The sequence below is a fragment of the Panulirus ornatus genome, chromosome 9 (genome assembly GCF_036320965.1).
Source record: "Panulirus ornatus isolate Po-2019 chromosome 9, ASM3632096v1, whole genome shotgun sequence".
NCBI lineage: Eukaryota > Metazoa > Arthropoda > Malacostraca > Decapoda > Palinuridae > Panulirus > Panulirus ornatus.
This window is the reverse complement of record NC_092232.1, coordinates 13,127,089-13,139,272: the sequence shown is the minus strand read 5'-3', so window position 1 is coordinate 13,139,272 and position 12,184 is coordinate 13,127,089. Positions and strand designations below refer to the sequence as shown.

The 12,184-nt window shown below is 43.7% G+C and overlaps 1 protein-coding gene across 1 annotated transcript; it reads right to left on the bottom strand.

Annotated features, from left to right (window-relative positions):
• Positions 1-2,605: 2,605 nt before the first annotated feature.
• Positions 2,606-11,605, bottom strand: LOC139750225 (inactive CLIP domain-containing serine protease A8-like). Its single transcript, XM_071664715.1, has 6 exons — positions 11,583-11,605; positions 8,497-8,571; positions 8,223-8,324; positions 7,896-8,087; positions 7,607-7,750; positions 2,606-3,828 (listed from the first exon to the last, which is right to left on the bottom strand). The coding sequence occupies exons 2-6, from the start codon at positions 8,569-8,571 to the stop codon at positions 2,803-2,805; spliced, it is 1,539 nt and encodes a 512-aa protein (XP_071520816.1). The 5' UTR covers positions 11,583-11,605; the 3' UTR covers positions 2,606-2,802.
• Positions 11,606-12,184: the final 579 nt, after the last annotated feature.

Here is a 12,184-nt window from a genome sequence, read left to right as displayed (position 1 = left end):
TTATGTATATATATATATATATATATATATATATATATATATATATATATATATATATATATATATATATATGTGTGTGTGTGTGTGTGTGTTTGTGGTTGGGTTGGGCCATTCCTCGTCTGTTTCCTTGCGCTTCCTCGCTGACGAGGGAGACGGCGATTACGTATAACAAATGAAATATATATATATATTATTCATTTATTTATTATACTTTGTCGGTCTCCCGCGTTAGCGAGGTAGCGCAAGGAAACAGACGAGAGAACGACCCAACCTAACCACTTACATATGTATATAAACACACGTCCACACATACACATATGTATACCTATACATTTCAACGTATACATATATATACATACACAGACATATACGTATATACACATGTACATAATTCATACTTGCTGCCTTTAATCATTCCCGTCGCCACCCCGCCACACATGAAATGACAACCCCTTCCCTCCCCGCACGCACGCGAAGTAGCGCTAGGAAAAGACTATATAAAGGCCACGTTCGTTCACACAGTCTCTCTCTCTCGCTCTCTCTCTCTCTCTCTCTCTCTCTCTCTCTCTCTCTCTCTCTCTATATATATATATATATATATATATATATATATATATATATATATATATATATTTTTTTTCTTTTTTGCTTTGTCGCTGTCTCCCGCGTTTGCGAGGTAGCGCAACGAAACAGACGAAAGAAATGGCCCAACCCACCCCCATACACATGTATATACATACGTCCACACACGCAAATATACATACCTACACAGCTTTCCATGGTTTACCCCAGACGCTTCACATGCCTTGATTCAATCCACTGACAGCACGTCAACCCCGGTATACCACATCGCTCCAATTCACTCTATTCCTTGCCCTCCTTTCACCCTCCTGCATGTTCAGGCCCCGATCACACAAAATCTTTTTCACTCCATCTTTCCACCTCCAATTTGGTCTCCCTCTTCTCCTCGTTCCCTCCACCTCCGACACATATATCCTCTTGGTCAATCTTTCCTCACTCATTCTCTCCATGTGCCCAAACCATTTCAAAACACCCTCTTCTGCTCTCTCAACCACGCTCTTTTTATTTCCACACATCTCTCTTACCCTTACGTTACTTACTCGATCAAACCACCTCACACCACACATTGTCCTCAAACATCTCATTTCCAGCACATCCATCCTCCTGCGCACAACTCTATCCATAGCCCACGCCTCGCAACCATACAACATTGTTGGAACCACTATTCCTTCAAACATACCCATTTTTGCTTTCCGAGATAATGTTCTCGACTTCCACACATTCTTCAAGGCTCCCAGAATTTTCGCCCCCTCCCCCACCCTATGATCCACTTCCGCTTCCATGGTTCCATCCGCTGCCAGATCCACTCCCAGATATCTAAAACACTTCACTTCCTCCAGTTTTTCTCCATTCAAACTCACCTCCCAATTGACTTGACCCTCAACCCTACTGTACCTAATAACCTTGCTCTTATTCACATTTACTCTTAACTTTCTTCTTTCACACACTTTACCAAACTCAGTCACCAGCTTCTGCAGTTTCTCACATGAATCAGCCACCAGCGCTGTATCATCAGCGAACAACAACTGACTCACTTCCCAAGCTCTCTCATCCCCAACAGACTTCATACTTGCCCCTCTTTCCAAAACTCTTGCATTCACCTCCCTAACAACCCCATCCATAAACAAATTAAACAACCATGGAGACATCACACACCCCTGCCGCAAACCTACATTCACTGAGAACCAATCACTTTCCTCTCTTCCTACACGTACACATGCCTTACATCCTCGATAAAAACTTTTCACTGCTTCTAACAACTTGCCTCCCACACCATATATTCTTAATACCTTCCACAGAGCATCTCTATCAACTCTATCATATGCCTTCTCCAGATCCATAAATGCTACATACAAATCCATTTGCTTTTCTAAGTATTTCTCACATACATTCTTCAAAGCAAACACCTGATCCACACATCCTCTACCACTTCTGAAACCACACTGCTCTTCCCCAATCTGATGCTCTGTACATGCCTTCACCCTCTCAATCAATACCCTCCCATATAATTTACCAGGGATACTCAACAAACTTATACCTCTGTAATTTGAGCACTCACTCTTATCCCCTTTGCCTTTGTACAATGGCACTATGCACGCATTCCGCCAATCCTCAGGCACCTCACCGTGAGTCATACATACATTAAATAACCTTACCAACCAGTCAACAATACAGTCACCCCCTTTTTTAATAAATTCCACTGCAATACCATCCAAACCTGCTGTCTTGCCGGCTTTCATATTCCGCAAAGCTTTTACTACCTCTTCTCTGTTTACCAAATCATTTTCCCTAACCCTCTCACTTTGCACACCCTATATCTGCCACTCTATCATCAAACACATTCAACAAACCTTCAAAATACTCACTCCATCTCCTTCTCACATCACCACTACTTATATATATATATGTATATATATATATATATATATATATATATATATATATATATATATATATATATATATATATATATATATATATATGCGCGATTATCAAGACTTAGATCAAAATCAATACCAAGGTGGAATAACTCGTTTCATTTATTGGAAAATGTATCACAGATTATACAACCTTTTTTTCTTTTACAATATGGCACAATTTTGTAATACCAAAGATGTGGAAGACATCTTGGAAAGATTAGATTTGACTTGATGACAGAGCAGAAAGTATGAAGTCCGCTAAAGCTGTACACACTATATGCCACAGCTTTTGGGTGCTTCCTCACACACCGACGATGCCTTTCAGCCAGTCGCGGATGTACTGCACATCTGCATATACGCCTGGAACATCCTTCTGGCCACAACCGATTCCCCAGGCGGTGATGCCAACCAGGACGTAGCGGCCAGTGCTAGGATCCAGGCACGACAAGGGTCCTCCTCCGTCACCCTTGCAGGTGTCCTTACCTTCCTCTCCTCCGGCACACAGGAAGGACTTGTCTAGTATGAACTCGTAGCCCAAGCGGGTCTTCCTCAGATGCTCCTGACAATTGCCATGTGCTACGAGTGGCAAGTCGACCTTTTTCAGTGCAACTTGAGTCTTTGTGTCTCCGAATGCATCCTTACCCCAGCCGGTGGCAAAGCAGCGCTCGCCAGCGGGGAAGACTTGCCCTGACTCCGGGAGGCATATGGTATTTATGTGATACTTATACGGTACAGGTGCAGCCAGCTTCAAGACAGCAATGTTGTTGTGAAAGTTGCGGCTACTGAAACCTGGGTGGACCGTAATGGACTCCACGCCGACGTCATGGGACTGACCAAACTCATCGTTGCTGTTGATCTTCCATTCACCCAGGCGCACCAGGAGATCCTTCGGTTGGGAGCCCTGGATACAGTGGGCGGCAGTCAGCAGCCACTGGTCACCGATCAGGGATCCCCCGCACTTGAAGGCGAGGTTAGTGTCGAAAATAATGCCTTGCCATGGGAACTCTGCGAATCCTGTCTGGGAGAGGTGGAGGTCTGTGTTTTTGATGCGAGTGCCCAGACTGTGATGGCTGATACCACACCCATCAGCTGGAGGGAGTTCTGTCTCTTCGGAGGGGTTAGTGCAGCAGACTCCGGGAATTGGAATACTGCCGCTGATGAGGCACCGCTCCCAGGAGCCGGGTTGATGGTGAGGTACGGATGCGCCCGTTACGTCCAGTATTTCTCCCTTGCACAAGGCGTCCGGTAGGCACACGAACTTCTGAGGGCAGGTTTCCAGAGGCTGCCTGCAACACACGCCCGTCAAACCTGCGCCGATATTGCACTCCTGAAAAAAGACATTTTTCTCCCGTTATTCTTGGATAGGAAATAAACTTCATATATGAGTAATCTATAATCAACTCATCACTGTTATCATGTTGATACTGAAGGTCATCAGACAACCGGTTTGACACCACTGATTCTATCGTTTGACCAAGTTACAGAGATCTGGTGCTAATGGCCTTTCTATGCTGAAATGAATTATGTAAATATGAGTCAAGAAAGTAAAAGAGTTACACGATAAGGTAAACGTCAAGCATGACGGTGCTTATAAAAAAACTCTCCTTCCTCATACTCCCATTTAGCTTCTGCCACTGCCCGTAATCACTGCAAGTAGGCTACTCTTGGTGGCGAAGCGTTCCTTTATCTAAAAGAAGTGTGATAACCTCTCCCCGTCATCCACTGATGGGTCTTTCTGGTCTTTAGCTAAGTGCATTGGTAAAAGCTTCTGTCGCTCTACCTTTCCCTCACTTGTCCGTTCTGACGGTACTATAGCTGTCTCCCCCGTAGGCAAAGCAACTCTGGTTCCCGTAACAATCCTTCACCCCTTGGTGCCCCTCTTACTAAACCTATGTCTCTTGCCGTAATTTCTTTTCGGACTTTCCGAAAAGCGTTTCTCTCCTCTGGACACAAGCAAGGCTTATGATCCTGATGGCATCCATCCCCGTGTACTAAGCGCGCCTCTGAACTCGCACCTGTGCTTGCTCGTCGGTTCTAATTCTGCTTCAAAACCAAAACATTGCCTTCTTCTTAGAAGCATGCGTAGGTACATCCGACCCCCTAAGAAGGAATTTAAACATTTTGAGGAAATTCTTAACCCTCTTGGTGTGCGAGAACCCGATCTTGACGCATTACATAGTGATGTGCACATACCAGCTTTGGACGACCTTATAACTCCGCGTGAGGTGTTGCACCAAATCATGAGGATCAAGAGTAACGAGGCGTTATGGGGGCCAGACGGTGTGCCGCTCAGTAATTTTGAGAGAAAGATTGCTATTGCTCAAACAGTACATTGAGATGAAACGGTAACTTATTCTGAAATTTGAAGAACCCTTAAACTATGGTTATATTTCCTTTTGCAATAAAACATAACAACTGCAAAGAATTCAAAATGAACAGTAGAGAAACGCACGCACGTATCATAGAAGATATAGTAATATGCTCCAATTAATTGAGATCAGTATTGTTGTTCCGGTCTTAGTTCATGTAGCAAATTGATCATAGGACGCGTCCTACCAAACCCTTTGCCATCAACACTGTAATTTTGGTTTGATGAGTGACACTGGATAGCAACAATCCAGTTCTCTGTTAATACCTGCTTCTTTCCCCACACGTCGAAGCTCTGGAACTCTCTATTCTCTCATATCTTTCCCAATAACTATGACCTGCCACATTTCAAAAGACAGCTTATTCACTTTCTCAAACATTCGTAAATACTTTCTTTTGTATTCAAATGTTCCTGGCGCTATTTCGCTAACTAACGTAGGAAACGGCGATCAAATATTAAAGACTTATATATATATATATATATATATATATATATATATATATATATATATATATATAGATAGATAGATAGATAGATAGATAGATAGATAGATAGATAGATAGGAGCCATAGGACTGTGTAAGGGAGCGAGTTTAAGGCATTTGTTGGTAGAAGTAAAAGCTGGGTATGAAAGAGCTTGTGCACCTGCAAATGGGAGGAGTGAAGATGAAAGGAGTGTATACTGACAGGAAATGAGGGAGTGCAATGGCAGTATAGATGCTGGGGAGCAGAACTTGAACATGTGGGTAATGTGGCGATTGAGGGTACAAACTGAGGATTTTATGGTTCCTGGTGTGAATGAGAATAGGGAAAAACTGTCGAGTTTTGTGCCGAGTGAAGTTCGGTGACATGGAACACAAGTATACGTAGCAGAGTGGAGTCGGGAGTCAAAGGGTATTACTGTATTATGTTCTAATCACAATCGTATAAAAGAGAGGTGGCTGGATGTGAATGGGATGATTGGGCCAACAGGTGGAATGGGTGAGCATATTCTTGGTGAGAGCCAGTGTGAAAGTTTGTGGTGAGTTTAGGAGGACAAAAAATGACATGTGTAAAGGATGAGGCAAGAGTGAACGAGTTGGGAAAATAAACCGTTGGATGACACACCAAAGGAGAGGGGAGGGAGGGGTTTGAGTTAAGAATATCATTATACGAGAGTAGAGAAACTAAAGGAGTGGAAAGTAAGTGGAAAAGGAGTGTTAAGATTTTAGGCAATAGCGTTTAAATGCAAAAGATGGGATATGGAAGGATGAGAATGGGTAGTGAATGGTGGAATGAAGGAATTAAATCACTTGTAAGAGAGAAAAGAGAGGTGTATGGACGGATTTGCAAGGAAAGAGTACAAGCGACTAAGAGGATTACAACAGAAAACGGCAGTGAATCAAGAGAAAGGTATGGAAGCTAAAAAGAAAAAAAAAAGGGGGGGGGGGCAATTGAAAGATGGGATGAGAGGGTACTGCGAAATTTCAGAAAGAAAATGTTTTGGAAGGATATGGAGAGAGGTTTTGCCAGGAGAGTGAAGCAAGTGCGTGAGCCGGAAGGGAGGAGGATGCATATAGTCCCAGTTGAAGCTGGTCGCATCAAGGGTGTGTGATGCCACCATGGCTGCTTCATCTGTTCATGGACGAGTTAGTGAGGAAGGTGAATGCCTGAGTCTTGGAGTGAGGAGCGGGTCTGTATTATGTTTGGGGAGTGGGGCCTGGGTGAATCAGTTTCCGTTTGCAGAAAACAAGGCCCAGGTGGCACCCTTCAGAGATTGTTGTCAGGATTAGAAATGTGAAATTAAGACGAGATTTCACGTAAACAGAATTAAGGTTATGAAGTCGCAGCAAAGGGCGAGTCAGAATAGTGCGAGTGTAAGTTAGAATGGGGAGAACCTGAAGGAAGTCAAGTGTGTTTGATATCTGGAGTGGGATTAGCATAGGAGAGAACCGTAGGAGTAGAAGCGAGTCAAAGGTTGGAGGGGAAGATAAGGTCTTGGGTATACTAAGGAGCGTGTGAAAGGAGAGATCAGTGGTTGTAACGATAAAGAATGGTATGTCATGTCTGAAGGTATGTTAGTGCTGCCGGTAGTGTACGAATGTGACTCTTGGGTCTTGAATGCAAAGAAAAGGAGGAGGGTGGATGCGATGGAAATGAAAATGACCGAGGACGATATTTGGTGTGAAAGAAATCGATCACGTAAGGAATGACAATATCAGAGTCATGATGATCGCAGTCTGATTAAGAAGGTTGATCAAAGTGTGCTGAAATGGCTCGTGGGTGTATGGGAAGGATGAGCGAAGAAAAGACTAAACTGATATATGTATCAGATAAGCAGAGAGCGAAGGGGTGGGGACGAGTGAGGAGATGGAAGGATAGAATGAGGAAGGTTTTGGGGGTAACAAGGCTCGAACATTCAGGAGGGCTGGAGGTGTGCCTTGAGCAGAATGAATCAGGTCTATGTGGTGTATGGTAGAGAGGGAGGAGGGCGTCCTGCCAGTGAGCTGAACCAGGCAGATGGAGCGGCGAAGATAAACTATGGCACTGTCTCTGAGGTATGGCTGTCGATGGTGGGCTCTGGTGTCGGTGCATTACAGATGAGAGCTAGATATTAGGTGTGTACATAAAAGGCAATTCATCGTCTTTTCCTGGTTCTACCTCGCCCAGGTGGGTAAGGCAGTTAAGTATGACTGACACCAAGGGACAGGGTTAGCAAAGAAAAGGAAAAAAAGTACAAAGCATATAGCCGTCCTCACTATGTATGTTCCCTGGGGGTCTGTGATGGCACCATTACACTGGTCTCTGGGCACGCAGGTGTGGGTCGCAGGGCAACTGTCCGCGGGTCCGGGGTTCCTGCAGCACACAGCTGGCGAACTTGAGTACTCTGGGTTGACGCAGTCCTGCAGTGATGATTAGATGTAAGTAAAAGATCTTCGGCTTGAGAATTATTAGTAATGTTGGGGGTCGAAGATCGAACAGACTATATGACGACAGCGTCTAGTAAGGCAGAGCAACAGAAAACGTGACATCCTCAAAGCCACTTACCAGGTTCTGATTGATGCGTATGTCAAGCAAGCCGATCCCGGAGGTGTTGATCTCTCCGTTGATACAACTCGCAGTAGAGACGCACCTATGGTGGAAGGGACACGTATCGTCCACTATCACGTCCGGACCGTCTGGGTTGTCTGGATGACGACAGCAAACTGTTCCAATCTTCTCGCACCGAGGATATGGCACCTGGGGAGAAGGATGGTCAAATTAGCCCCTTTTACTAATACATATATATATATATATATATATATATATATATATATATATATATACACGTAGATATAACTAACATTTGCATACAAAACGCTACGGTGTACTCACGCTATCAGGCACGGGCTTCGGTGTGCGCGGGTCTATTATGCCTGACCCATCCGTGTTTATGAGGCCGTCTACACATAATTCATGATACACACACCTATGATTCTGAAAATAAAGGAACTATATAAATGTGTCCCACACTCTCTGGTGTAATTAGATTTAATGTAATCATAGCTAATCAGCCTAGCTGTCTTTTCTATGCACATGATTTCCAAAGATATAGTTTAGCACTAATGATTACACATGTGAACATAAATATAAGACAATAGGTACTGACCAGGTTGCACACGACGCTGGAGGCGCGGACGACCCCAGCGAACAGCAGGAGTGCGCACGCCAGCTCACGAATCATCTGCCAGCAAACAACACAAGTCAATGCACGACTGCTAAGGCATTCTGGTATCAACAACTCAGATTCCTAGATGTTACCTAAAATCAGTGTTAGAATGTTAATTCATGTGACTGGGAGATGTATAAAAGAAAGAGGCAGGAGGTCAAGAGAAAGGTGCAAGAGGTGAAAAAGAGGACAAATGAGAGTTGGGGTGAGAGTATCGTTAAATTTTAGAGATGAGGTAGTGAAAGCTTTGCAGAGGATGAAAGCCGGCAAGGCGGCGGGTTTGGATGGTATTGCAGTGGAATTTATATAAAAAAAAAAAAAGAGGGTGATTGTGCTGTTGACTGGTTGGTGAGGATATTCAATGTATGCATGGTTCATGGTGAAGTGCCTGAGGATTGGCGGAATGCATGCATAGTGCCACTGTACAAAGGAAAAGGGGATAAAGGCGAGTGTTCAAATTACAAAGGTATAAGTTTGTTGAGTATATCTGGGAAATTATATAGAAGGGTATTGATTGAGGGTCAAGGCATGTACAGAGCATCAGATTGGGGAAGAGCAGTGTGGTTTCAGATGTGGCAAAGGATGTGTGGATCAGGTGTTTGCTTTGAAGAATATATGTGAGAAATACTTAGAAAAACAGATGGATCTGTATGTGCCATATGATAGAGTTGGTAGAGATGCTCTGTGGAAGATATTTGAAGTATATAGTGTGGGAGGCAAGTTGCTAGAAGCAGTGAAAAGTTTTTATCGAGGATGTGAGGCATGTGTACGAGTAGGAAGAGAGAAAAGTGATTGGTTCCCAGTGAAAGTCGGTTTGCGGCAGGGGTGCGTGATGTCTCCATGGTTGTTTAATTTGTTTATGGATGGGATTGCTAGGAAGATGAATGCAAGAGTCTTGGAGAGAGGGGCAAGTATGCAGTCTGTCGTAGATGAGAGGGCTTGGGAAGTGAGTCAGTTGTTCGCTGATGATACAGCGCTGGTGGCTGATTCGGGTGAGAAACTGCAGAGGATGGTGACACTGTCTTAGGTAAAGTGTGTGAAAGAAGAAAGCTGAGAGTAAATGCGAATAAGAGCAAGGTTATTAGGTTCAGTAGGGTTGAGGGACAAGTTAATTGGGAGGTGAGTTTGAATGGAGAAAAACTGGAGGAACTGAAGTGTTTTAGATATCTGGGAGTGGATTTGTCAGCGGATGAAACCATGAAGCGGAAGTGAGTCACAGTGTGAGGGAGGGGGCGAAGGTTCTGGGAGGGTTGAAGAATGTGTGGAAAGCAAGAACGTTATCTCAGAGAGCAAAAATGGGTATGTTTGAAGGAATAGTGGTTCCAACAATGTCATATGGCTGCGAGGCGTGAGCAATAGATAGGGTTGTGCGGAGGAGGGTGGATGTGTTGGAAATGAAATGTTTGAATACAATATGTGGTGTGAGATGGTTTGATCTAGAAAGTAATGAAAGGGTAAGAGATGTGTGGTAATAAATTGAGTGTGGTTGAGAGAGCAGAAGAGTGTGTATTGAAATGGTTTGGTCACACGGAGAGAATGAGTGAGGAAAGATTGACAAAGAGGATATATGTGTCAAAGGTGGAGGGAAAGAGAAGTGGGAGACCAAATTGGAAGTGGAAGGATGGAGTGAAAAAGATTTTGAGCGATCGGGGCCTGAATATGCAGGAGGGTGAAAGGCGTGCAAGGAATAGAGTGAATTGGAACGAAGTGGTATACCGGGGTCGACGTGCTGTGTATGGATTGAACCAGGGCATGTGAAGCGTTTAGGGTAAACCATGGAAAGTTTTGTGGGGCTTGGATGTGGAAAGGGAGCTGTGATTTGGATGCATTACACATGACAGCTAGAGACTGAGTGTGAACGAATGTGGCCTTTGTTGTATTTTCCTAGCACTACCTCGCGCGCCCGTGGGGGGAGGGGGGCACCATTATATGTGTGGCGTGATGGCGACGGAGATGGATGAAGGTATGTTTATGTATACGTTGAAATGTATAGGTATGTATATGTGGGTGTGTGGGCGTGTATGTATATACATGTGTATGTGGGTGGGTTGGGCCATTCTTTCGTCTGTTTTCTTGCGCTACATCGCTAACGCGGGAGACGGCGACAAAGTATAATAAATTGATAAAAAGAAATAATTTTGTTTTCATACTATATCCATTTCCCGTGTTAGCAAGGTAACGTTAAATACAGAGGACTGAGCCTTTGAGAGAACATCCTCACTTGGACCCCTTCCTTTGTTCCTTTTGGCAAACTAAAAACGAGAGGGGAGTATTCCCCCCACCCCCTTCCCTTTATGTCGCTTTCTACGACACGCAGGGAATACGTGGGAAGTATTCGTTCTCCCTTATCCCCAGAGATGATATATATCTGCGCCTCACCAATTGTAAACAACCCACAAAGTTTCAAATCCAAATACCAGCGCACAGGTTGTACACACTGCTATCGCCAAGCCAGAGTAGAAACTGTCCTGGCCGTGACTGATTTTGATTTTTGCCGCGAGCGGTTTTTTTCTTTTTTTTTCATTGTACACTTCTAACCATTAAGTGGCCGTTGGCGCAAAAGAGGATACAGAGTGCACAAAAGGTCCACGGCTTGAAACACATATACGTTACATAGTGAGGAAAGTGTTTACATCATTTGGGCAACACAATGCCTCAGTTGGCAATTCACTCGATAAGTGGTTTACACCTGTTGAAAAACTGATTGGATTTCATATCAAGATGAATAAGAAAAGAACTATTACGCCAAGTTATGATACTCCCCAAGTATCCAAGGCAGAACATTGTTATGGATGAAACGTCTGCAAAGTTGGGGGAGTATTGTTGTTACGGGGGGCATGTGTCGGGCTGATTGGCCTGGAGAGCGAGACGCTTGGGCAGTATATATATATATATATATATATATATATATATATATATATATATATATATATATATATATATATATATATATATAATACGCTTTTGCCAGGTATCCTCCGAATGAAGATATGCGTAAAGTCACTGAAACTTGCGAGACAACTAACCTTCTTGGGCAATGCTGCGCGAAAAACTGCTTTAACTCGGCGGGCCCACGCTTCTTATACAGCGCAGCACATGAGGGGTTAGTGGTGGGCGATGGGAGGAGCTTCAACCCCCCACGTACCCCCGCAATCAACATCAGGTCTTTGTATTCATGTTGCATGGGTTTCCCCGGCAGGTGGCGCGGTCGGCTATTGTGTTAGGCTTTGTAAAGGATCGAGTGTCAGTCTTACTTATTTGCAAGTCTGTTGTATGGTTGGGTATGGTTTGTGAAATAGACAAGGACCTGGTTAAAAATCATGATTAGTAGCGAGTTAACACCGAGGCTTAATGAAAGGCTGTGTGTTCAACAAGGTCGTGTTTACAGGATTTGGTCCGGGTTGGGAGGTTTTTTTTTTTTTTGATTAGAACGAAGTTGGCATTCGACAATATAAAACATACAATAGCTATAATGAAAGGAGTTTTGTCCGTAGACGCATATACATTTATGATTTCCCTTTCGAGGGACGAAAAGGGGTTAGAATAATCGTAATAATATGCATTATTCATCAAGTTCATTAAATACTGCATCTTTTTCTTAACTCTATTTCGTTTCACGTTAAGTTTA

Coding starts and splice junctions, on each gene's coding strand:
- LOC139750225 (XM_071664715.1), bottom strand. CDS start 8,571: ATGATTCGTGAGCTGGCGTGCGCACTCCTGCTGTTCGCTGGGGTCGTC. Junction 7,751..7,895: donor TACGCATCAATCAGAACCTG/GTAAGTGGCTTT, acceptor TCATCACTGCAG/GACTGCGTCAACCCAGAGTA. Junction 3,829..7,606: donor ACCCCCAGGGAACATACATA/GTGAGGACGGCT, acceptor GTCTTTTTTCAG/GAGTGCAATATCGGCGCAGG.